The sequence below is a fragment of the Oncorhynchus nerka genome, linkage group LG7 (genome assembly GCF_034236695.1).
Source record: "Oncorhynchus nerka isolate Pitt River linkage group LG7, Oner_Uvic_2.0, whole genome shotgun sequence".
NCBI lineage: Eukaryota > Metazoa > Chordata > Actinopteri > Salmoniformes > Salmonidae > Oncorhynchus > Oncorhynchus nerka.
The window spans coordinates 28,234,066-28,261,809 of record NC_088402.1 but is presented as its reverse complement, the minus strand read 5'-3'; the positions used below and the strand labels follow the sequence as shown (position 1 = coordinate 28,261,809).

The 27,744-nt window shown below is 47.8% G+C and overlaps 1 protein-coding gene across 1 annotated transcript in view; it reads right to left on the bottom strand.

The window, feature by feature from the left end:
* LOC115124836 (thrombospondin type-1 domain-containing protein 7A-like) overlaps positions 1-27,744 on the bottom strand; it is a 181,992-nt gene that overhangs the window by 4,101 nt on the left and 150,147 nt on the right. The window contains exons 24-28 of the mRNA XM_065021043.1: positions 25,915-26,088; positions 12,277-12,372; positions 6,994-7,076; positions 1,039-1,252; positions 375-462 (exon numbers count right to left, since the gene is read on the bottom strand). Coding sequence (XP_064877115.1) covers positions 375-462; positions 1,039-1,252; positions 6,994-7,076; positions 12,277-12,372; positions 25,915-26,088 — 655 coding nt within the window. The remainder of the gene's footprint in view (positions 1-374; positions 463-1,038; positions 1,253-6,993; positions 7,077-12,276; positions 12,373-25,914; positions 26,089-27,744) is intronic.

Below are 27,744 nucleotides of genomic sequence, written 5' to 3'. Positions count from 1 at the left end.
CTGTAATAGCTACTGTAAATGGGACAGTGCAGTTAGATTAACAAGAATTTAAGCGTTCTGCCCATATCAGATATGTCTATGCCCTGGGAAATGTTCTTGTTACTTACAACCTCATGCTAAACGCATTAGAGCACGTTAGCTCAACCGTCCCGTGAGGTGGGTCACAGATCTCGTAGAGGTTAATGTTTTGTACACTCAGTGTACATACAGGTGATTACATACATACATACATACAATACATACATACATACATACATACATACATACATACATACATACATACATACATACATACATACATACATACATACATACAGAATACAGGTGACATTCAGATAACTGATATACACAAACTATCAAACAGGTTAACTTACCAGGCTAGGAAGGTCATGGAGACTATAAAGACGAGTAGAACAAAAGCTCCAGCTGCCACACCGTAGACCCATGTCTTCAGTTTACCATCTGCAGAGAAGGACACACCACACACACTTAGCACACTGGCAAGTGACCAACGTCAGTGACAGCTCACATTGGACTCTAATGTGAACGGCTTCTCTGCACCTCCATTCCTGTGCAGTAGAGCAGCACACCACATGTTTTCCTGATCATCTGTTGTGTGTAAATTATTATAGATGGATTGTGCCTCCATTTTTCTGTGACTATAAAGATCCACCGCATCATCATCCGTGAGTAGAATTGATGGATATTCTGAGGATGACAAATTCTCGGCCTAATCCTAAATATGTGGGCAAACGGCCGGTGTGAGACTTCTGTTCATATACCTCTTGACGTCGTTAAGGGATTTGTGCAAAAACAATGTGGCTACTGGGAATGACACCATGCAGAATGGTTACCTTTTTGTTGCTCTACTGCAAATGCTGCTATAATTCCTGAATATATTCACATTGACTTTCTACAAAATATAGGCCGATATTCTAACAAGATTCACCAATATCACATAATAACAACTAAGAAATTTCTTGGATGGTTCCCTACTGTCCCGTAAATTGCTAGAGTAAATCTGTCTGGTTAGTGCACCTGGTCCGAAGGGCTGTAGGAACCAGGTGCGTCCAGCTCGGCCAGGCAGGCTGTTGGAGGGCTGTGTGGGGCTGACCGCCCTGATGGTCTTCACGTCAGCCCTGTTGTCCCCTGCAGTGGGGATCTCTAACACAGGGATCACCGTACACTGGTCCAGCAGGCCGTCTGATGTCATCACCTCCGTGTAGCCCTCATCACAACCACACACACCCGCCTAGGAGAAGAGGGGAGGAACACACATGTATAAGGGAAATGAACTCAAGGGGTTGCTCTTGCAGGCATGTCAGAGACGGTCAATATGAAATCATTTTTGTCAGTTTCATCTCTTTTAGCAGAGCAAATAAAGCTGTCGGAAGCTACTGACCTGGTTAAGCATCAAGTTGGATTTTAATAAGTAAGGTTATTTCTTATCAAATATTCTCAGGTGTAACTGAATTAATCATCCCTCAGCTTGAGCTCAGCCTCATATCTTGGCAGTATTAAAATGAACCATCGCACATTTCAAACCCCTTTGTGATGCTACTGCTGCTTTGAAAGAGGGGGGGATCAGACATAAATTTATGCTTTGAGATTTAAAGGGTGGGGTCTGTTTTGGTTGGGGTATACAGCGAGCCCAAAGTTAACCCATGTTCCTTCTCTCTTTCTCTTATTCTTCTCTGTCTCCTTCTTTCTATCATCGCTCTCTCTGTTTATTCATCTGCCCAACCCAGAGGTTGCTGGTGCTCTGTTTCTCTCACCCCTCTCTCTCTGTTCATTCATCTGCCCAACCCAGAGGTTTCTGGTGCTCTGTTTCTCTCATCCCTCTCTCTCTGTTCATTCATCTGCCCAACCCAGAGGTTTCTGGTGCTCTGTTTCTCTCACCCCTCTCTCTCTGTTCATTCATCTGCCCAACCCAGAGGTTTCTGGTGCTCTGTTTCTCTCACCCTCTCTCTCTGTTCATTCATCTGCCCAACCCAGAGGTTTCTGGTGCTCTGTTTCTCTCATCCCTCTCTCTGTTCATTCATCTGCCCAACCCAGAGGTTTCTGGTGCTCTGTTTCTCTCATCCCTCTCTCTCTGTTCATTCATCTGCCCAACCCAGAGGTTTCTGGTGCTCTGTTTCTCTCACCCCTCTCTCTCTGTTCATTCATCTGCCCAACCCAGAGGTTGCCGGTGCTCTGTTTCTCTCACCCCTCTCTCTCTGTTCATTCATCTGCCCAACCCAGAGGTTTCTGGTGCTCTGTTTCTCTCACCCCTCTCTCTCTGTTCATTCATCTGCCCAACCCAGAGGTTTCTGGTGCTCTGTTTCTCTCACCCCTCTCTCTCTGTTCATTCATCTGCCCAAATCAGAGGTTTCCGGTGCTCTGTTTCTCTCACCCCCTCTTTCTCTGTTCATTGATCTCTGTTCATTCATCTGCCCAACCCAGAGGTTTCTGGTGCTCTGTTTCTCTCACCCCTCTCTCTCTGTTCATTCATCTGCCCAACCCAGAGGTTTCTGGTGCTCTGTTTCTCTCACCCCTCTCTCTCTGTTCATTCATCTGCCCAACCCAGAGGTTTCTGGTGCTCTGTTTCTCTCACCCCTCTCTCTCTGTTCATTCATCTGCCCAACCCAGAGGTTTCTGGTGCTCTGTTTCTCTCATCCCTCTCTCTCTGTTCATTCATCTGCCCAACCCAGAGGTTTCTGGTGCTCTGTTTCTCTCATCCCTCTCTCTCTGTTCATTCATCTGCCCAACCCAGAGGTTTCTGGTGCTCTGTTTCTCTCACCCATCTCTCTCTGTTCATTCATCTGCCCAACCCAGAGGTTTCTGGTGCTCTGTTTCTCTCACCCCTCTCTCTCTGTTCATTCATCTGCCCAAATCAGAGGTTTCCGGTGCTCTGTTTCTCTCACCCCTCTCTCTCTGTTCATTGATCTGCCCAACCCAGAGGTTTCTGGTGCTCTGTTTCTCTCATCCCTCTCTCTCTGTTCATTCATCTGCCCAACCCAGAGGTTTCTGGTGCTCTGTTTCTCTCATCCCTCTCTCTCTGTTCATTCATCTGCCCAACCCAGAGGTTTCTGGTGCTCTGTTTCTCTCACCCCTCTCTCTCTGTTCATTCATCTGCCCAACCCAGAGGTTGCCGGTGCTCTGTTTCTCTCACCCCTCTCTCTCTGTTCATTCATCTGCCCAACCCAGAGGTTTCTGGTGCTCTGTTTCTCTCACCCCTCTCTCTCTGTTCATTCATCTGCCCAACCCAGAGGTTTCTGGTGCTCTGTTTCTCTCACCCCTCTCTCTCTGTTCATTCATCTGCCCAAATCAGAGGTTTCCGGTGCTCTGTTTCTCTCACCCCTCTCTCTCTGTTCATTGATCTGCCCAACCCAGAGGTTTCTGGTGCTCTGTTTCTCTCACCCCTCTCTCTCTGTTCATTCATCTGCCCAACCCAGAGGTTTCTGGTGCTCTGTTTCTCTCACCCCTCTCTCTCTGTTCATTCATCTGCCCAACCCAGAGGTTTCTGGTGCTCTGTTTCTCTCACCCTCTCTCTCTGTTCATTCATCTGCCCAACCCAGAGGTTTCTGGTGCTCTGTTTCTCTCATCCCTCTCTCTCTGTTCATTCATCTGCCCAACCCAGAGGTTTCTGGTGCTCTGTTTCTCTCATCCTCTCTCTCTGTTCATTCATCTGCCCAACCCAGAGGTTTCTGCCCAACCCAGAGGTGCTCTGTTTCTCTCACCCATCTCTCTCTGTTCATTCATCTGCCCAACCCAGAGGTTTCTGGTGCTCTGTTTCTCTCACCCCTCTCTCTCTGTTCATTCATCTGCCCAAATCAGAGGTTTCCGGTGCTCTGTTTCTCTCACCCCTCTCTCTCTGTTCATTGATCTGCCCAACCCAGAGGTTTCCGGTGCTCTGTTCACCCCTCTCTCTGTTCATCTCTCATCCCTCTCTCTCTGTTCATTCATCTGCCCAACCCAGAGGTTTCCGGTGCTCTGTTTCTCTCATCCCTCTCTCTCTGTTCATTCATCTGCCCAACCCAGAGGTTTCTGGTGCTCTGTTTCTCTCACCCCTCTCTCTCTGTTCATTCATCTGCCCAACCCAGAGGTTTCTGGTGCTCTGTTTCTCTCATCCCTCTCTCTCTGTTCATTCATCTGCCCAACCCAGAGGTTTCTGGTGCTCTGTTTCTCTCACCCCTCTCTCTCTGTTCATTCATCTGCCCAACCCAGAGGTTTCTGGTGCTCTGTTTCTCTCACCCCTCTCTCTCTGTTCATTCATCTGCCCAACCCAGAGGTTTCTGGTGCTCTGTTTCTCTCACCCTCTCTCTCTGTTCATTCATCTGCCCAACCCAGAGGTTTCTGGTGCTCTGTTTCTCTCACCCCTCTCTCTCTGTTCATTCATCTGCCCAACCCAGAGGTTTCTGCTCTGTGCTCTGTTTCTCTCTCTCTGTTCATCCCTCTCTCTCTGTTCATTCATCTGCCCAACCCAGAACCCCTCTCTCTCTGTTCATTCATCTGCCCAACCCAGAGGTTTCTGGTGCTCTGTTTCTCTCACCCCTCTCTCTCTGTTCATTCATCTGCCCAACCCAGAGGTTGCCGGTGCTCTGTTTCTCTCACCCCCTCTCTCTCTGTTCATTCATCTGCCCAACCCAGAGAGGTTTCTGGTGCTCTGTTTCTCTCACCCCTCTCTCTCTGTTCATTCATCTGCCCAACCCAGAGGTTTCTGGTGCTCTGTTTCTCTCACCCCTCTCTCTCTGTTCATTCATCTGCCCAACCCAGAGGTTTCTGGTGCTCTCTCTTTCTCTCATCCCTCTCTCTCTGTTCATTCATCTGCCCAACCCAGAGGTTTCTGGTGCTCTGTTTCTCTCATCCCTCTCTCTCTGTTCATTCATCTGCCCAACCCAGAGGTTTCTGGTGCTCTGTTTCTCTCATCCCTCTCTCTCTGTTCATTCATCTGCCCAACCCAGAGGTTTCTGGTGCTCTGTTTCTCTCATCCCTCTCTCTCTGTTCATTCATCTCAGAGGTTTCTGCTCTGTTCATTCATCTGCCCAACCCAGAGGTTTCTGGTGCTCTGTTTCTCTCATCCCTCTCTCTCTGTTCATTCATCTGCCCAACCCAGAGGTTTCTGGTGCTCTGTTTCTCTCATCCCGCTCTCTCTGTTCATTCATCTGCCTGCTTGGCGGGGGGCTCCCCTATTCCCCAGCAATCTCCGGAGGATAATCACCCCGAGAAGAAATACCCACAATGCAATCAGTGGCTGTACGGCTGAACACACACACACACACACACATAGTCGACGGATGAAAGAACAGGGCAGGAAACAGGAGGGTTGATTAGCATAACCAAAGTGGCAGACAAAGAGAGGGGCAGGATGAGGATGCAGCCTTATCACTGGTTTGTTATGCAGCCTGGTTCTACAGCATGGGGCTAAACAGCACACTGCCGAGTCTGTGGCTGACACACACAGCTTACACACACCAAGACCTGCATGTGCATGCACACACACACAAACACACTGACACACACAGCTTACACACACACCAAGACCTGCATGTGCATGCACACACACACAAACACACTGACACACACAGCTTACAAACACACCAAGACCTGCATGTGCATGCACACACACACAAACACACTGACACACACAGCTTATACACACACCAACACCTGCATGTGCATGCACACACACACAAACACACTGACACACACAGCTTACACACACCAAGACCTGCATGTGCATGCACACACACAAACACACTGACACACACAGCTTACACACACACCAAGACCTGCATGTGCATGCACACACACACAGACACACACAGCTTACACACACCAAGACCATGCATGCATGCATATATAGACACACGCAAAAACAGGGAATCTGATAGACAGAAAAAATGTAATGGAACAGGATATACAGCATACACAATCACAGAAACACTGTTTATCTCCCCCAGCCCTGGGAAATCACTTAAAACACAAACATATACTGAACAAAAATACAAATGCAACATGCAACAATTTCAAAGATTTTACTGAGTTACAGGTCAGGAAATCAGGCAATTGAAATAATTTGTCCCTATGGTTTTGAAATTACAGGACTGGGAATACAGATATGCATCTGTTGGTCACAGATACCTTTAAGAAAAGGTAGGGGTGTGGATCAGAAAACCAGTCAGTGTCTGGTGTGACCATTTGCCTCATGCAGCGACACATCTCCTTCACATAGAGTTGATCAGGCTGTTGATGGTGGCCTGTAAAATGTTGTCCCACTCCTCTTCAATGGCTAGTTTGAACTGAAACACGCTGTCGTACAAGTCGATCCAGAGCATCCCAAACATGCTCAATGGTTGACATGGCTGGGTGAGTATGCAGGCCATGGATGAACTGGGACATTTCCAGCTTCTAGGAACTGTGTACAGATCCTTGAGACATGGGGCCGTGCATTATCATGCTGAAACATGAGGTGATGGCGGCAGATGAATGGCACAACACCCCCTGCCTCAGGATCTCATCACTGTATCTCTGTGCATTCAAATTACCATCCATAAAATGCAATTGTGTTCATTGTCTGTAGCTTATGCCTGCCCATACCATAACCGCACCGCCACGATTAAGACACCGAACTGCAGTCAGGTCAAGACCCTAGAGAGGACAACAAGCACGCAGATGAGCTTCCCTGAGACGGAAATTCTTCGGTTATGCAAACCCACAGTTTCATCAACTGTCCGGGGGGCTGGTCTCAGACCATCCAGCAGGTGAAGAAGCCGGCTTGGATACACGTGGTCTGTGGTTGTGATGCCGTTTGGATGTACTGCCAAATTCTCCAAATTCCTGCTATCTGGCAAAAGCTCTGGTGGACATTCCTGCAGTCAGCATGCCAATTGCACACTGTTTTCTCAACTAACCCAGATGGACTGGTGTCATCCCCACAGGGTCTGTCTGACTCTCTCTCTCGCTCTTTCTCTTTCTCTCCCCATCTCTCTCTCTTTCTGTTTCCAGACTCACCTCTGTGCAGAAGGAGCGCGGTTTGTTGCAGGCTGGATCACATGATCGGTCTGCCAAGGGCTGGGCTGTCATAGGGCAGCCACCTGTAGGGTAGAGGTCAGAGGGCAAGTGTCAATGTGGAGGGGTTTGGGGCAGCGAGGGGATGGAAGAGAGGGTGCATTCTGTACATTTACTTGCGCTAATGTAAGCAGACAAGCACATACACACACCAGTGGAGGAAGGGTCATAATAATGTCTGGAATGGAGTGAATGGGATGGCATCAAACACATGAAACTATGCATTCGATGTATTTGATACCATTCCACTGATTCCGCTCCAGCCGTTTCCACGAGCCCGTCCTTCCCAATTAAGGTGCCACCAACCTCCTGTGACACACACAGCAGCCGACACGTGGCCCCGGTTGTTAGCTTTCACTGCTGTCTTTGTTGCTGCACTTCAGACTGTAGTGCTGCAGACAACTTGAATCAGAGACACTACACACCTCTTCTCTGTTTTGCACTCTCTCTCCCGCTCTCTCTCTTTCTCGCTCCCTTAGATTCTACATGCCTCTCCTCCCTCCCTCTCTTTATTTCTCTGATTACCCCCCCTCGCAGTATATTTTGATATTGCAATAATTCAGTAATTAGAGCACTCTGATAGCTAGCTGCTCAGAATTCCTCCCCAACCCCCCTGACGAAAACACACTCCTATTAATTCATGGTTCAGCAGATACACACCTCACATTACGCACCATCCCAGAGAGCAAGCGTACAGATAGACACACTTAGATAAACAGGAAGCAGACGGAGATCTCTGCGTCTCAGATGAGTTGTGTGTACTGTAGTGAGTTGATGCTTTCACTGCACCGTTCATTCTGATACAGTACCTGGGCTTTAATGCTTCAGATACCAAGGACAACAAATCTGTGTCCTAAATGCCACCTCATTTCACACATATTGCACTACTTTTGATGAGAGCTCTATGGATCTTGGGGAAAATAAGTGCACAACAGTATATATGGAATAGGGTGCCATTTAGGATGCAGACTGGGACTCGTCCCTTAAGTGATTTTGCCTCTAGGCAAAAATACAGGGGCTCGCAGCTTTCACAGTCAGCTTTAATTTGAACTAACCTGGGGACAATCAATATATACAATAGAAGGGTACAGAAGAGAAGAGGAGGGACACTGTAGTGGCACTAGACGAACTACACCTAGAGGAGGGATATGGTAGTGTAGAGGAGGGAACTAGACCAACTACACCTAGAGGAGGGATATGGTAATGTAGTGGAGGGAACTAGACCAACTACACCTAGAGGAGGGATATGGTAGTGTAGTGGAGGGAACTAGACCAACTACACCTAGAGGAGGGATATGGTAATGTAGTGGAGGGAACTAGACCAACTACACCTAGAGGAGGGATATGGTAGTGTAGTGGAGGGGAGTGAACTAGACCAACTAGACCAAGGTTATACAGAGGAGGGATACGGTAGTGTAGTGGAGGGAACTAGACAAACTAGACCTAGAGGAGGGATATGGTAGTGTAGTGGAGGGAACTAGACAAACTAGACCTAGAGGAGGGATATGGTAGTGGAGTGGAGGGAACTAGACCAACTAGACCAAGGTTATACAGAGGAGGGATATGGTTAGTGGTGGTGGAGTGAACTAGAACAGATTCAGCTCAGTCATTACTACAACCTTTCCTTGCTGATAAGTGTGATTTCTATGGCAATGTTGTAGGTGGCAGTCAGGACCAGGTTTGTCATTAGGAGTTTAAACAGCACTACTGTAACCAGGCTGAAAGAAACAGGGTTACCACAGCAGCCAGGGAGGGGTGAAGTCTGCAGCGTGATCGTAGTAAATGTAACTTCTATCCTAAGTGACTTACACAGTGCATCAGTGATTGGAGGATTGAAAAGGTTCCAGTGCTTCCTTCGATTTAACAGCACCTTTTACCAGGTATTCTACAATATGTACCGGAGCTTTAGAGAATGAGAGCTGCCAGGCCAAGTGTTATGTACCAGTCAGCAACGGTCCACTTCCACCACTTAGCTAAATGCCTTCACTTCAACATCCCACTTCACAAGAAATACATGTGTAGCGACACTCAGAGAGTAATCCTGGACGGGATGCATCAAGTTATTCAGAGAAATGATACTGTCGGCAGAAAACTGCTAATCTATCAGAAGATGTTTAGAATATTCATGATGGTGATGCACATGGACACACACACACACACACACACACACACACACACACACACACACACACAGCGTATGCAAATCATAAGCGGAAGCCACATGGCATGAAAAGAAGCGTTTACATCAAGGAAATGCAGGGTATATGCCAAAAAAAACACTTGATATAATATGCATGAAATATGCATATGCCATCTGGAGCGTGTGGCTGTGGAATGCCTTGGCATAGGGTCTACAGCATCATTAATATACGATGAGTGTGAATTCAGGCTATATCATGATTCATGCACACCTACCTAACAAATGTACTGTGTATTTAGCTGTCTAGATAAATGCATATTAAAAATAAACGTTAGATTTGATTTGTAATGTCATACTGTATGTCTACACACCAAACATCATGAGTTAGCCATAGTTTACAGAAATGTTTCATCCACTTTTTTACATTTCAGTCTTATTTTAGTTGTATCCAGAATGACACACAGTGCATTCATATTAAGATACACTACATGACCAAAAGTACGTGGACACCTGGTTGTTGTGCATCTCATTTCAAAATCATGGGCATTAATATAGAATTGGTCCCCCTTTGCTGCTATAACAGCCTCCACTCTTCTGGGAAGGCTTTCCACTAACATTGCTACTGGGACTTGCTTCCATTCAGCCACAAGGGCATTACTGAGGTTGGGCACAGATGTTGGGAGATTAGGCCTGGCTCGCAGTTGGCGTACCAATTCATCCCAAAGGTGGGATTGAGGTCAGGCCAGTCAAGTTCTTCCACGCCGATCCCGACAAACCATTTCTGTATGGACCTCGCTTTCTGCATGAGGGCGGTGTCATTCTGAAACAGGAAAGGGCTTTCCTCAAGCTGTTGCCACAAAGGCGAAAGCACAGAATCATCTAGAATGTCATTGTATTCTGTAGCGTTAAGATTTCCCTTCACTGGAAATAAGGAGCCCGAACAAAGAAAAACAGCCCCAGACCATTATTCTTCGTCCACCACACTTTAAGGTTGGCACTATGCATTCGGGCAGGTAGCATTCTCCTGGCATCCGCCAAACCCAGATTCGTCTGTCGGACTGCCAGTTGGTGAAACGTGATTCACCACACCAGAGAACGCGTTTCCACTGCTTCAGTTTCCAATGGCGGCAAGCTTTACACCACTCCAGCTGACTCTTGGCATTGCGCATGGTGGTCTTAGGCCTGTGTGCGGCTGCTCAGCCATAGAAACCCATTTCCAGAGGCAGACGATTTTTATGCACTACGTGCCTCAGCTCTCGGCGGACCCCATTCTGTAAGCTTGTGTGGCCTACCACCTCGCGGCTGAGACATTGTTGCTCCTGGACGTTTCCACTTCACAATAACACCACTGACCGGGGCAGCTCTAGCAGGACAGAAATTTTGACGAACAGACTTGTTGGATGGTGGTATCCTATGACGATGCCACGTTGAAAGTCACCGAGCTCTTCAGTAAGGCCATTCCACTGCCAATGTCTGTGGAGATTCCATGCCTGTGTGCTCAATTTTATATACCTGTCAGGTTTGTCATTTGGATAAAATAGCCAAATTCACTCATTTGAAGGGGTGTCCACATACTTTTGTATATATAGTGTAGCTAGTTGAGACAACCACATAATTATCACAGTCGTGGTAAGTACATTTTTCCACAATAAACACGTTGTCAGCAAAGTCAGTGCTATTAGTCAGTGGTTATTCATTCCTCAGAGGATTCACTGCTGGTTATTCATTCCTCAGAGGATTCGTCGCTGGTTATTCATTCCTCAGAGGATTCACTGCTGGTTATTCATTCCTCAGAGGATTCACTGCTGGTTATTCATTCCTCAGAGGATTCACTGCTGGTTATTCATTCCTCAGAGGATTCACTGCTGGTTATTCATTCCTCTGAGGATTCGTCGCTGGTTATTCATTCCTCTGAGGATTCACTGCTGGTTATTCATTCCTCAGAGGATTCACTGCTGGTTATTCATTCCTCAGAGGATTCATCGCTGGTTATTCATTCCTCTGAGGATTCACTGCTGGTTATTCATTCCTCTGAGGATTCATTGCTGGTTATTCATTCCTCTGAGGATTCATTGCTGGTTATTCATTCCTCTGAGGATTCATTGCTGGTTATTCATTCCTCTGAGGATTCATTGCTGGTTATTCATTCCTCTGAGGATTCATTGCTGGTTATTCATTCCTCTGAGGATTCATTGCTGGTTATTCATTCCTCAGAGGATTCACTGCTGGTTATTCATTCCTCAGATGATTCATCGCTGGTTATTCATTCCTCAGAGGATTCATTGCTGAATAAGACACACATACTTTATGATAAGTGACACATACACTGTAACTCTTCACCTAGAACCTCTGAGTTCTGTGCACCACTGAGGCAGAGGTAGCAGTCACAGACCTAAAGCTGATGTGTGACGGCCAGCAGATTTGAAATGCGTCATCGTCAAGGATTAAATCCTCCTCACCTCCTACACACACACACTAACACATACACACGCACACTCGGTGGCACGCCTGCATACACACAGGAATGCATACACACACACACGCGGCCTCAGCTCCACAGTGACAAGCAGTCAGGAAGTGCTCAGAAAGCAATCTCTCTCTTCTACGAACGAACTAACGTCACTCGCTCCGACAGGCAGAAACAGTGTGTTAAATGACCGTATCCACCTCATCATCATCAGCCACAGAGGCACCTGACCTGGAGAGAGCTGGGCCGCTGACTGCAGCAGAACTGCATTGTACTATTCATTGGAGCTGCTGAGCTTATTCACATCGCACACATTCATACAGTTAAAGTTATTATTATGTAGCTACTAAATTGAGTGCAGAGATTCAAATATTTTGCTACAGTAGGATACCACTCAATACTCGTCCTTAGAGAAGGGTTTAGTGACTTCTATTCACCGGCATATGAAGTAGGCAAATATATAAAGGGATTAGTTTAATTAAAATAAGGAGTGTTGGTGGTTACATTCTGATGGTGGGTGGGGTATAAGCAGCACACTCACACTCATGCACACACGCACACACACACACACACACACACACACCCACACACACACGCACGCACACACACACACACATACCTGTGACATTTAATCCATCAGATCTCTGACACCAGACCAGTCGAGAGGAGCTCCTCCACGCTCCTGTCATCCACTTGTACTCATAACACTGGCCCTCTGTAGTGGGAGGAGAGATATGGGTCAGTACAGACTACTCATAACACTGGCCCTCTGTAGTGGGAGGAGAGATATGGGTCAGTACAGACTACTCATAACACTGGCCCTCTGTAGTGGGAGGAGAGATATGTGTCAGTACAGACTACTCATAACACTGGCCCTCTGTAGTGGGAGGAGAGATATGTGTCAGTACAGACTACTCATAACACTGGCCCTCTGTAGTGGGAGGAGAGATATGGGTCAGTACAGACTACTCATAACACTGGCCCTCTGTAGTGGGAGGAGAGATATGGGTCAGTACAGACTACTTATAACACTGGCCCTCTGTAGTGGGAGGAGATGGGAGTACAGACTACTCATAACACTGGCCCTCTGTAGTGGGAGGAGAGATATGGGTCAGTACAGACTACTCATAACACTGGCCCTCTGTAGTGGGAGGAGAGATATGGGTCAGTACAGACTACTCATAACACTGGCCCTCTGAGTGGGAGGAGAGATATGGGTCAGTACAGACTACTCATAACACTGGCCCTCTGTAGTGGGAGGAGAGATATGTGTCAGGACTACTCATAACACTGGCCCTCTGTAGTGGGAGGAGAGATGTGTCAGTACAGACTACTCATAACACTGGCCCTCTGTAGTGGGAGGAGAGATATGTGTCAGTACAGACTACTCATAACACTGGCCCTCTGTAGTGGGAGGAGAGATATGGGTCAGTACAGACTACTCATAACACTGGCCCTCTGTAGTGGAGGAGAGATATGTGTCAGTACAGACTACTCATAACACTGGCCCTCTGTAGTGGGAGGAGAGATATGTGTCAGTACAGACTACTCATAACACTGGCCCTCTGTAGTGGGAGGAGAGATGTGTCAGTACAGACTACTCATAACACTGGCCCTCTGTAGTGGGAGGAGAGATATGGTTCAGTACAGACTACTCACACTGGCCCTCTGTGGGAGGAGAGATATGTGTCAGTACAGACTACTCATAACACTGGCCCTCTGTAGTGGGAGGAGAGATATGGGTCAGTACAGACTACTCATAACACTGGCCCTCTGTAGTGGGAGGAGAGATATGGGTCAGTACAGACTACTCATAACACTGGCCCTCTGTAGTGGGAGGAGAGATATGGGTCAGTACAGACTACTCATAACACTGGCCCTCTGTAGTGGGAGGAGAGATATGTGTCAGTACAGACTACTCATAACACTGGCCCTCTGTAGTGGGAGGAGAGATATGTGTCAGTACAGACTACTCAAACACTGGCCCTCTGTAGTGGGAGGAGAGATATGTGTCAGTACAGACTTCTCATAACACTGGCCCCTCTGTAGTGGGAGGAGATATGGGTCAGTACAGACTACTCATAACACTGGCCCTCTGTAGTGGGAGGAGAGATATGTGTCAGTACAGACTACTCATAACACTGGCCCTCTGTAGTGGGAGGAGAGATATGTGTCAGTACAGACTACTCATAACACTGGCCCTCTGTAGTGGGAGGAGAGATATGTGTCAGTACAGACTACTCATAACACTGGCCCTCTGTAGTGGGAGGAGAGATATGGGTCAGTACAGACTACTCATAACACTGGCCCTCTGTAGTGGGAGGGAGAGATATGTGTCAGTACAGACTACTCATAACACTGGCCCTCTGTAGTGGGAGGAGAGAGGAGTACAGATATCATAACACTGGCCCTCAGTACAGACTACTCATAACACTGGCCCTCTGTAGTGGGAGGAGAGATATGTGTCAGTACAGACTACTCATAACACTGGCCCTCTGTAGTGGGAGGAGAGATATGGGTCAGTACAGACTACTCATAACACTGGCCCTCTGTAGTGGGAGGAGAGATATGGGTCAGTACAGACTACTCATAACACTGGCCCTCTGTAGTGGGAGGAGAGATATGGGTCAGTACAGACTACTCATAACACTGGCCCTCTGTAGTGGGAGAGAGATATGGATCAGTACAGACTACTCTAACACTGGCCCTCTGTAGTGGGAGGAGAGATATGTGTCAGTACAGACTACTCATAACACTGGCCCTCTGTAGTGGGAGGAGAGATATGGTGTCAGTACAGACTACTCATAACACTGGCCCTCTGTAGTGGGAGGAGAGATATGGGTCAGTACAGACTACTCATAACACTGGCCCTCTGTAGTGGGAGGAGAGATATGGGTCAGTACAGACTACTCATAACACTGGCCCTCTGTAGTGGGAGGAGAGATATGGGTCAGTACAGACTACTCATAACACTGGCCCTCTGTAGTGGGAGGAGAGATATGTGTCAGTACAGACTACTCATAACACTGGCCCTCTGTAGTGGGAGGAGAGATATGTGTCAGTACAGACTACTCATAACACTGGCCCTCTGTAGTGGGAGGAGAGATATGTGTCAGTACAGACTACTCATAACACTGGCCCTCTGTAGTGGGAGGAGAGATATGCCCTGTAGTGGGAGGAGAGATATGTGTAGTGGGAGAGTCAGTACAGACTACTCATAACACTGGCCCTCTGTAGTGGGAGGAGAGATATGTGTCAGTACAGACTACTCATAACACTGGCCCTCTGTAGTGGGAGGAGAGATATGTGTCAGTACAGACTACTCATAACACTGGCCCTCTGTAGTGGGAGGAGAGATATGTGTCAGTACAGACTACTCATAACACTGGCCCTCTGTAGTGGGAGGAGAGATATGTGTCAGTACAGACTACTCATAACACTGGCCCTCTGTAGTGGGAGGAGAGATATGTGTCAGTACAGACTACTCATAACACTGGCCCTCTGTAGTGGGAGGAGAGATATGGGTCAGTACAGACTACTCATAACACTGGCCCTCTGTAGTGGGAGGAGAGATATGTGTCAGTACAGACTACTCATAACACTGGCCCTCTGTAGTGGGAGGAGAGATATGGGTCAGTACAGACTACTCATAACACTGGCCCTCTGTAGTGGGAGGAGAGATATGGGTCAGTACAGACTACTCATAACACTGGCCCTCTGTAGTGGGAGGAGAGATATGTGTCAGTACAGACTACTCATAACACTGGCCCTCTGTAGTGGGAGGAGAGATATGTGTCAGTACAGACTACTCATAACACTGGCCCTCTGTAGTGGGAGGAGAGATATGTGTCAGTACAGACTACTCATAACACTGGCCCTCTGTAGTGGGAGGAGAGATATGTGTCAGTACAGACTACTCATAACACTGGCCCTCTGTAGTGGGAGGAGAGATATGTGTCAGTACAGACTACTCATAACACTGGCCCTCTGTAGTGGGAGGAGAGATATGGTCAGTACAGACTACTCATAACACTGGCCCTCTGTAGTGGGAGGAGAGATATGTGTCAGTACAGACTACTCATAACACTGGCCCTCTGTAGTGGGAGGAGAGATATGTGTCAGTACAGACTACTCATAACACTGGCCCTCTGTAGTGGGAGGAGAGATATGTGTCAGTACAGACTACTCATAACACTGGCCCTCTGTAGTGGGAGGAGAGATATGGGTCAGTACAGACTACTCATAACACTGGCCCTCTGTAGTGGGAGGAGAGATATGGGTCAGTACAGACTACTCATAACACTGGCCCTCTGTAGTGGGAGGAGAGATATGGGTCAGTACAGACTACTCATAACACTGGCCCTCTGTAGTGGGAGGAGAGATATGTGTCAGTACAGACTACTCATAACACTGGCCCTCTGTAGTGGGAGGAGAGATATGTGTCAGTACAGACTACTCATAACACTGGCCCTCTGTAGTGGGAGGAGAGATATGTGTCAGTACAGACTACTCATAACACTGGCCCTCTGTAGTGGGAGGAGAGATATGTGTCAGTACAGACTACTCATAACACTGGCCCTCTGTAGTGGGAGGAGAGATATGTGTCAGTACAGACTACTCATAACACTGGCCCTCTGTAGTGGGAGGAGAGATATGTGTCAGTACAGACTACTCATAACACTGGCCCTCTGTAGTGGGAGGAGAGATATGTGTCAGTACAGACTACTCATAACACTGGCCCTCTGTAGTGGGAGGAGAGATATGTGTCAGTACAGACTACTCATAACACTGGCCCTCTGTAGTGGGAGGAGAGATATGTGTCAGTACAGACTACTCATAACACTGGCCCTCTGTAGTGGGAGGAGAGATATGTGTCAGTACAGACTACTCATAACACTGGCCCTCTGTAGTGGGAGGAGAGATATGGGTCAGTACAGACTACTCATAACACTGGCCCTCTGTAGTGGGAGGAGAGATATGGGTCAGTACAGACTACTCATAACACTGGCCCTCTGTAGTGGGAGGAGAGATATGGGTCAGTACAGACTACTCATAACACTGGCCCTCTGTAGTGGGAGGAGAGATATGGGTCAGTACAGACTACTCATAACACTGGCCCTCTGTAGTGGGAGGAGAGATATGGGTCAGTACAGACTACTCATAACACTGGCCCTCTGTAGTGGGAGGAGAGATATGGGTCAGTACAGACTACTCATAACACTGGCCCTCTGTAGTGGGAGGAGAGATATGTGTCAGTACAGACTACTCATAACACTGGCCCTCTGTAGTGGGAGGAGAGATATGTGTCAGTACAGACTACTCATAACACTGGCCCTCTGTAGTGGGAGGAGAGATATGTGTCAGTACAGACTACTCATAACACTGGCCCTCTGTAGTGGGAGGAGAGATATGGGTCAGTACAGACTACTCATAACACTGGCCCTCTGTAGTGGGAGGAGAGATATGTGTCAGTACAGACTACTCATAACACTGGCCCTCTGTAGTGGGAGGAGAGATATGTGTCAGTACAGACTACTCATAACACTGGCCCTCTGTAGTGGGAGGAGAGATATGGGTCAGTACAGACTACTCATAACACTGGCCCTCTGTAGTGGGAGGAGAGATATGTGTCAGTACAGACTACTCATAACACTGGCCCTCTGTAGTGGGAGGAGAGATATGGGTCAGTACAGACTACTCATAACACTGGCCCTCTGTAGTGGGAGGAGAGATATGGGTCAGTACAGACTACTCATAACACTGGCCCTCTGTAGTGGGAGGAGAGATATGGGTCAGTACAGACTACTCATAACACTGGCCCTCTGTAGTGGGAGGAGAGATATGTGTCAGTACAGACTACTCATAACACTGGCCCTCTGTAGTGGGAGGAGAGATATGTGTCAGTACAGACTACTCATAACACTGGCCCTCTGTAGTGGGAGGAGAGATATGTGTCAGTACAGACTACTCATAACACTGGCCCTCTGTAGTGGGAGGAGAGATATGGGTCAGTACAGACTACTCATAACACTGGCCCTCTGTAGTGGGAGGAGAGATATGTGTCAGTACAGACTACTCATAACACTGGCCCTCTGTAGTGGGAGGAGAGATATGTGTCAGTACAGACTACTCATAACACTGGCCCTCTGTAGTGGGAGGAGAGATATGGGTCAGTACAGACTACTCATAACACTGGCCCTCTGTAGTGGGAGGAGAGATATGGGTCAGTACAGACTACTCATAACACTGGCCCTCTGTAGTGGGAGGAGAGATATGTGTCAGTACAGACTACTCATAACACTGGCCCTCTGTAGTGGGAGGAGAGATATGTGTCAGTACAGACTACTCATAACACTGGCCCTCTGTAGTGGGAGGAGAGATATGTGTCAGTACAGACTACTCATAACACTGGCCCTCTGTAGTGGGGGAGGAGAGATATGTGTCAGTACAGACTACTCATAACACTGGCCCTCTGTAGTGGGAGGAGAGATATGTGTCAGTACAGACTACTCATAACACTGGCCCTCTGTAGTGGGAGGAGAGATATGTGTCAGTACAGACTACTCATAACACTGGCCCTCTGTAGTGGGAGGAGAGATATGTGTCAGTACAGACTACTCATAACACTGGCCCTCTGTAGTGGGAGGAGAGATATGTGTCAGTACAGACTACTCATAACACTGGCCCTCTGTAGTGGGAGGAGAGATATGGGTCAGTACAGACTACTCATAACACTGGCCCTCTGTAGTGGGAGGAGAGATATGTGTCAGTACAGACTACTCATAACACTGGCCCTCTGTAGTGGGAGGAGAGATATGGGTCAGTACAGACTACTCATAACACTGGCCCTCTGTAGTGGGAGGAGAGATATGTGTCAGTACAGACTACTCATAACACTGGCCCTCTGTAGTGGGAGGAGAGATATGTGTCAGTACAGACTACTCATAACACTGGCCCTCTGTAGTGGGAGGAGAGATATGGGTCAGTACAGACTACTCATAACACTGGCCCTCTGTAGTGGGAGGAGAGATATGGGTCAGTACAGACTACTCATAACACTGGCCCTCTGTAGTGGGAGGAGAGATATGGGTCAGTACAGACTACTCATAACACTGGCCCTCTGTAGTGGGAGGAGAGATATGTGTCAGTACAGACTACTCATAACACTGGCCCTCTGTAGTGGGAGGAGAGATATGTGTCAGTACAGACTACTCATAACACTGGCCCTCTGTAGTGGGAGGAGAGATATGTGTCAGTACAGACTACTCATAACACTGGCCCTCTGTAGTGGGAGGAGAGATATGTGTCAGTACAGACTACTCATAACACTGGCCCTCTGTAGTGGGAGGAGAGATATGTGTCAGTACAGACTACTCATAACACTGGCCCTCTGTAGTGGGAGGAGAGATATGTGTCAGTACAGACTACTCATAACACTGGCCCTCTGTAGTGGGAGGAGAGATATGTGTCAGTACAGACTACTCATAACACTGGCCCTCTGTAGTGGGAGGAGAGATATGTGTCAGTACAGACTACTCATAACACTGGCCCTCTGTAGTGGGAGGAGAGATATGTGTCAGTACAGACTACTCATAACACTGGCCCTCTGTAGTGGGAGGAGAGATATGGGTCAGTACAGACTACTCATAACACTGGCCCTCTGTAGTGGGAGGAGAGATATGTGTCAGTACAGACTACTCATAACACTGGCCCTCTGTAGTGGGGGAGGAGAGACTATAACACTGGCCCTCTGTAGTGGGAGGAGAGATATGGGTCAGACAGACTACTCATAACACTGGCCCTCTGTAGTGGGAGGAGAGATATGTGTCAGTACAGACTACTCATAACACTGGCCCTCTGTAGTGGGAGGAGAGATATGTGTCAGTACAGACTACTCATAACACTGGCCCTCTGTAGTGGGAGGAGAGATATGGGTCAGTACAGACTACTCATAACACTGGCCCTCTGTAGTGGGAGGAGAGATATGGGTCAGTACAGACTACTCATAACACTGGCCCTCTGTAGTGGGAGGAGAGATATGGGTCAGTACAGACTACTCATAACACTGGCCCTCTGTAGTGGGAGGAGAGATATGTGTCAGTACAGACTACTCATAACACTGGCCCTCTGTAGTGGGAGGAGAGATATGTGTCAGTACAGACTACTCATAACACTGGCCCTCTGTAGTGGGAGGAGAGATATGTGTCAGTACAGACTACTCATAACACTGGCCCTCTGTAGTGGGAGGAGAGATATGTGTCAGTACAGACTACTCATAACACTGGCCCTCTGTAGTGGGAGGAGAGATATGGGTCAGTACAGACTACTCATAACACTGGCCCTCTGTAGTGGGAGGAGAGATATGTGTCAGTACAGACTACTCATAACACTGGCCCTCTGTAGTGGGAGGAGAGATATGTGTCAGTACAGACTACTCATAACACTGGCCCTCTGTAGTGGGAGGAGAGATATGTGTCAGTACAGACTACTCATAACACTGGCCCTCTGTAGTGGGAGGAGAGATATGTGTCAGTACAGACTACTCATAACACTGGCCCTCTGTAGTGGGAGGAGAGATATGGGTCAGTACAGACTACTCATAACACTGGCCCTCTGTAGTGGGAGGAGAGATATGGGTCAGTACAGACTACTCATAACACTGGCCCTCTGTAGTGGGAGGAGAGATATGGGTCAGTACAGACTACTCATAACACTGGCCCTCTGTAGTGGGAGGAGAGATATGGGTCAGTACAGACTACTCATAACACTGGCCCTCTGTAGTGGGAGGAGAGATATGTGTCAGTACAGACTACTCATAACACTGGCCCTCTGTAGTGGGAGGAGAGATATGGGTCAGTACAGACTACTCATAACACTGGCCCTCTGTAGTGGGAGGAGAGATATGTGTCAGTACAGACTACTCATAACACTGGCCCTCTGTAGTGGGAGGAGAGATATGGTCAGTACAGACTACTCATAACACTGGCCCTCTGTAGTGGGAGGAGAGATATGGGTCAGTACAGACTACTCATAACACTGGCCCTCTGTAGTGGGAGGAGAGATATGTGTCAGTACAGACTACTCATAACACTGGCCCTCTGTAGTGGGAGGAGAGATATGGGTCAGTACAGACTACTCATAACACTGGCCCTCTGTAGTGGGAGGAGAGATATGTGTCAGTACAGACTACTCATAACACTGGCCCTCTGTAGTGGGAGGAGAGATATGTGTCAGTACAGACTACTCATAACACTGGCCCTCTGTAGTGGGAGGAGAGATATGTGTCAGTACAGACTACTCATAACACTGGCCCTCTGTAGTGGGGGAGAGATATGGGTCAGTACAGACTACTCATAACACTGGCCCTCTGTAGTGGGAGGAGAGATATGGGTCAGTACAGACTACTCATAACACTGGCCCTCTGTAGTGGGAGGAGAGATATGGGTCAGTACAGACTACTCATAACACTGGCCCTCTGTAGTGGGAGGAGAGATATGTGTCAGTACAGACTACTCATAACACTGGCCCTCTGTAGTGGGAGGAGAGATATGGGTCAGTACAGACTACTCATAACACTGGCCCTCTGTAGTGGGAGGAGAGATATGTGTCAGTACAGACTACTCATAACACTGGCCCTCTGTAGTGGGAGGAGAGATATGGGTCAGTACAGACTACTCATAACACTGGCCCTCTGTAGTGGGAGGAGAGATATGGGTCAGTACAGACTACTCATAACACTGGCCCTCTGTAGTGGGAGGAGAGATATGGGTCAGTACAGACTACTCATAACACTGGCCCTCTGTAGTGGGAGGAGAGATATGGGTCAGTACAGACTACTCATAACACTGGCCCTCTGTAGTGGGAGGAGAGATATGTGTCAGTACAGACTACTCATAACACTGGCCCTCTGTAGTGGGAGGAGAGATATGTGTCAGTACAGACTACTCATAACACTGGCCCTCTGTAGTGGGAGGAGAGATATGTGTCAGTACAGACTACTCATAACACTGGCCCTCTGTAGTGGGAGGAGAGATATGGTCAGTACAGACTACTCATAACACTGGCCCTCTGTAGTGGGAGGAGAGATATGTGTCAGTACAGACTACTCATAACACTGGCCCTCTGTAGTGGGAGGAGAGATATGTGTCAGTACAGACTACTCATAACACTGGCCCTCTGTAGTGGGAGGAGAGATATGTGTCAGTACAGACTACTCATAACACTGGCCCTCTGTAGTGGGAGGAGAGATATGTGTCAGTACAGACTACTCATAACACTGGCCCTCTGTAGTGGGAGGAGAGATATGGGTCAGTACAGACTACTCATAACACTGGCCCTCTGTAGTGGGAGGAGAGATATGGGTCAGTACAGACTACTCATAACACTGGCCCTCTGTAGTGGGAGGAGAGATATGTGTCAGTACAGACTACTCATAACACTGGCCCTCTGTAGTGGGAGGAGAGATATGGGTCAGTACAGACTACTCATAACACTGGCCCTCTGTAGTGGGAGGAGAGATATGGGTCAGTACAGACTACTCATAACACTGGCCCTCTGTAGTGGGAGGAGAGATATGGGTCAGTACAGACTACTCATAACACTGGCCCTCTGTAGTGGGAGGAGAGATATGGGTCAGTACAGACTACTCATAACACTGGCCCTCTGTAGTGGGAGGAGAGATATGTGTCAGTACAGACTACTCATAACACTGGCCCTCTGTAGTGGGAGGAGAGATATGTGTCAGTACAGACTACTCATAACACTGGCCCTCTGTAGTGGGAGGAGAGATATGTGTCAGTACAGACTACTCATAACACTGGCCCTCTGTAGTGGGAGGAGAGATATGTGTCAGTACAGACTACTCATAACACTGGCCCTCTGTAGTGGGAGGAGAGATATGGGTCAGTACAGACTACTCATAACACTGGCCCTCTGTAGTGGGAGGAGAGATATGTGTCAGTACAGACTACTCATAACACTGGCCCTCTGTAGTGGGAGGAGAGATATGTGTCAGTACAGACTACTCATAACACTGGCCCTCTGTAGTGGGAGGAGAGATATGTGTCAGTACAGACTACTCATAACACTGGCCCTCTGTAGTGGGAGGAGAGATATGTGTCAGTACAGACTACTCATAACACTGGCCCTCTGTAGTGGGAGGAGAGATATGTGTCAGTACAGACTACTCATAACACTGGCCCTCTGTAGTGGGAGGAGAGATATGTGTCAGTACAGACTACTCATAACACTGGCCCTCTGTAGTGGGAGGAGAGATATGTGTCAGTACAGACTACTCATAACACTGGCCCTCTGTAGTGGGAGGAGAGATATGTGTCAGTACAGACTACTCATAACACTGGCCCTCTGTAGTGGGAGGAGAGATATGTGTCAGTACAGACTACTCATAACACTGGCCCTCTGTAGTGGGAGGAGAGATATGTGTCAGTACAGACTACTCATAACACTGGCCCTCTGTAGTGGGAGGAGAGATATGTGTCAGTACAGACTACTCATAACACTGGCCCTCTGTAGTGGGAGGAGAGATATGGGTCAGTACAGACTACTCATAACACTGGCCCTCTGTAGTGGGAGGAGAGATATGTGTCAGTACAGACTACTCATAACACTGGCCCTCTGTAGTGGGAGGAGAGATATGGGTCAGTACAGACTACTCATAACACTGGCCCTCTGTAGTGGGAGGAGATATGGGTCAGTACAGACTACTCATAACACTGGCCCTCTGTAGTGGGAGGAGAGATATGTGTCAGTACAGACTACTCATAACACTGGCCCTCTGTAGTGGGAGGAGAGATATGGGTCAGTACAGACTACTCATAACACTGGCCCTCTGTAGTGGGAGGAGAGATATGTGTCAGTACAGACTACTCATAACACTGGCCCTCTGTAGTGGGAGGAGAGATATGGTCAGTACAGACTACTCATAACACTGGCCCTCTGTAGTGGGAGGAGAGATATGTGTCAGTACAGACTACTCATAACACTGGCCCTCTGTAGTGGGAGGAGAGATATGGGTCAGTACAGACTACTCATAACACTGGCCCTCTGTAGTGGGAGGAGAGATATGTGTCAGTACAGACTACTCATAACACTGGCCCTCTGTAGTGGGAGGAGAGATATGTGTCAGTACAGACTACTCATAACACTGGCCCTCTGTAGTGGGAGGAGAGATATGTGTCAGTACAGACTACTCATAACACTGGCCCTCTGTAGTGGGAGGAGAGATATGTGTCAGTACAGACTACTCATAACACTGGCCCTCTGTAGTGGGAGGAGAGATATGTGTCAGTACAGACTACTCATAACACTGGCCCTCTGTAGTGGGAGGAGAGATATGGGTCAGTACAGACTACTCATAACACTGGCCCTCTGTAGTGGGAGGAGAGATATGTGTCAGTACAGACTACTCATAACACTGGCCCTCTGTAGTGGGAGGAGAGATATGTGTCAGTACAGACTACTCATAACACTGGCCCTCTGTAGTGGGAGGAGAGATATGGGTCAGTACAGACTACTCATAACACTGGCCCTCTGTAGTGGGAGGAGAGATATGTGTCAGTACAGACTACTCATAACACTGGCCCTCTGTAGTGGGAGGAGAGATATGTGTCAGTACAGACTACTCATAACACTGGCCCTCTGTAGTGGGAGGAGAGATATGTGTCAGTACAGACTACTCATAACACTGGCCCTCTGTAGTGGGAGGAGAGATATGGGTCAGTACAGACTACTCATAACACTGGCCCTCTGTAGTGGGAGGAGAGATATGTGTCAGTACAGACTACTCATAACACTGGCCCTCTGTAGTGGGAGGAGAGATATGTGTCAGTACAGACTACTCATAACACTGGCCCTCTGTAGTGGGAGGAGAGATATGTGTCAGTACAGACTACTCATAACACTGGCCCTCTGTAGTGGGAGGAGAGATATGGGTCAGTACAGACTACTCATAACACTGGCCCTCTGTAGTGGGAGGAGAGATATGTGTCAGTACAGACTACTCATAACACTGGCCCTCTGTAGTGGGAGGAGAGATATGGGTCAGTACAGACTACTCATAACACTGGCCCTCTGTAGTGGGAGGAGAGATATGTGTCAGTACAGACTACTCATAACACTGGCCCTCTGTAGTGGGAGGAGAGATATGTGTCAGTACAGACTACTCATAACACTGGCCCTCTGTAGTGGGAGGAGAGATATGTGTCAGTACAGACTACTACTCATAACACTGGCCCTCTGTAGTGGGAGGAGAGATATGTGTCAGTACAGACTACTCATAACACTGGCCCTCTGTAGTGGGAGGAGAGATATGGGTCAGTACAGACTACTCATAACACTGGCCCTCTGTAGTGGGAGGAGAGATATGTGTCAGTACAGACTACTCATAACACTGGCCCTCTGTAGTGGGAGGAGAGATATGGGTCAGTACAGACTACTCATAACACTGGCCCTCTGTAGTGGGAGGAGAGATATGGGTCAGTACAGACTACTCATAACACTGGCCCTCTGTAGTGGGAGGAGAGATATGTGTCAGTACAGACTACTCATAACACTGGCCCTCTGTAGTGGGAGGAGAGATATGTGTCAGTACAGACTACTCATAACACTGGCCCTCTGTAGTGGGAGGAGAGATATGTGTCAGTACAGACTACTCATAACACTGGCCCTCTGTAGTGGGAGGAGAGATATGTGTCAGTACAGACTACTCATAACACTGGCCCTCTGTAGTGGGAGGAGAGATATGTGTCAGTACAGACTACTCATAACACTGGCCCTCTGTAGTGGGAGGAGAGATATGGGTCAGTACAGACTACTCATAACACTGGCCCTCTGTAGTGGGAGGAGAGATATGTGTCAGTACAGACTACTCATAACACTGGCCCTCTGTAGTGGGAGGAGAGATATGTGTCAGTACAGACTACTCATAACACTGGCCCTCTGTAGTGGGAGGAGAGATATGGGTCAGTACAGACTACTCATAACACTGGCCCTCTGTAGTGGGAGGAGAGATATGTGTCAGTACAGACTACTCATAACACTGGCCCTCTGTAGTGGGAGGAGAGATATGGGTCAGTACAGACTACTCATAACACTGGCCCTCTGTAGTGGGAGGAGAGATATGTGTCACAGACATAGCTCATATAATATTTTAAAGGAACAAATGCAAGTGTGTATTTTTGAATGTGTATATATATGTGTGTTTCTGTGTGAATGTGTGTGTGTGTGTGCGTAGACTGACCAGTGCAGGGCCGGGCCTCCCACTCCTGTTCTGGACACTGCAGTAGGTTCTCTGGCTCCTGGGCCAGCACGGCTCTGGATCTGACCTGCACTGAGCCGAAGCCCAGGTCATCTCCACTGACACAGCTCAGCTGACACGGGCTCCACACTGTCCAGTCAGTCAGGTAGCAGTCACCTGTACAGAACCACACAGTGCACAATTTACAACACATTTAGTTGTACACAGTTGAGAACTTACAGAACTATATGAGACATTACTGTTACCCATGTAACCTGACCATGGCTGCATAGATTATCCTGGTCATATCCCAGAATTCCTGGCCCCGGCACTACATAATTATAATGGGAAACTTGAATATGATTTTTATTTGGTTTAGATGTCGTCCTATGCCCACACTGATTGTCACTAGGCAGAATTCTTAGACTTCTTCAGACCTAATTTGAACCTAATTCCGAGAATTCCTGGTAAAGTTAAGAATATCAACTTCTAAAAATTAAACCTCTCCTCAAATATTTCCCAACAGAGCCAGATCTCATTTTTTATTATCCTCTATTCTAAAATGGATCAGGGTGTTCTCAGAAAACAGGCCATTTCCCATTAAAATAGGTCAGTCATTCATTCATGCCATTGTAGTGGCAGGGAGGAAGTGAGCACACGACTAAATATTAATTCATCATAAAGCCGTCAGTTCCAAAGAGACCTAATCCGCTTTATGATTATCAGAGTACATTCCTCTGTCTGCCCTCTGTGTGTCAGGTGTCAGGCATGGTGGGGTCATGGACTGGGCTACGATCAGGCACGGGAGGCAGGGCTGTGATACGCAGAGGAGGGGAAGAGAGGTGTTGTCTGGTGGGGTTTCATGTGGTGAGAGAGTGTACACTTGGATTAAGTACCTGCCCTCTCTGTCCTGGTTGCCTGAGCTAAACCACGGGAGATTAAAGCTATGGACTACGACTACACACGTGTCCACAAACAAATCTACAGCCCTGGACACGCACACACACACACACACACACACACACACACACACAACACAAACACACACACACACACACACACACACCCACACACACCCACACACACCCACACACAGCCCAAACACACCACACACAATTTTCTGCTGCATGAGCTTGTCACAACTCTACTTCTGCTACACAGGACCTGTCAAAACGGGATGTTGGATCTGTCATTCACAGGCACTGGCAAAAAAGGAAATACGTACCGGAAAAATAACGTTCACACTTGTCGTTTTCAGATGCACTTTTCTCCCTAGCAACTCTCTGAAATGTATGACGCTGAAAGGTTTTTTACTCAGAAAAGAAAGTGTTATTGCCACTTTCAAGTCATTGGAGATAAAGAAATCATGTAATCATATAATCAGATTTTAGAAACCTCACTGGATTCCCTACAATGTCAGTCAACATCACTATGAGCAGAGAATGACCCACCGTAGCAGGCATTGGAGTCCTCTCTAGCACCGGCCTCTGATTATCTAACCATCCAGTCATTAGTGCTTACTGTCAGTGTCAGAAGGATACTGCTCCTAAGAGATGTTATGAGAAAGCTGGAATAGCATATAACACAGCTAGGACCACATAAATGTGATTTAATGGCAGTAGTGAACTCAGCTCAGCCTAAAAGGCACAGCAAAATGTCTCTGCGTAGGTGGTATAGAACATGGAATGACAAGGGGCTTCCTCGACCAGATAGAGCTACACATTGTAACTGTATTGAACTAGTTACATAGTAGATTAGATGGATGCTCAGAGGTGAATCTTTACTGATTATAGGGGCAGGCGTTTTTCCTGGCCAGATCTTATCGCCTTCTTA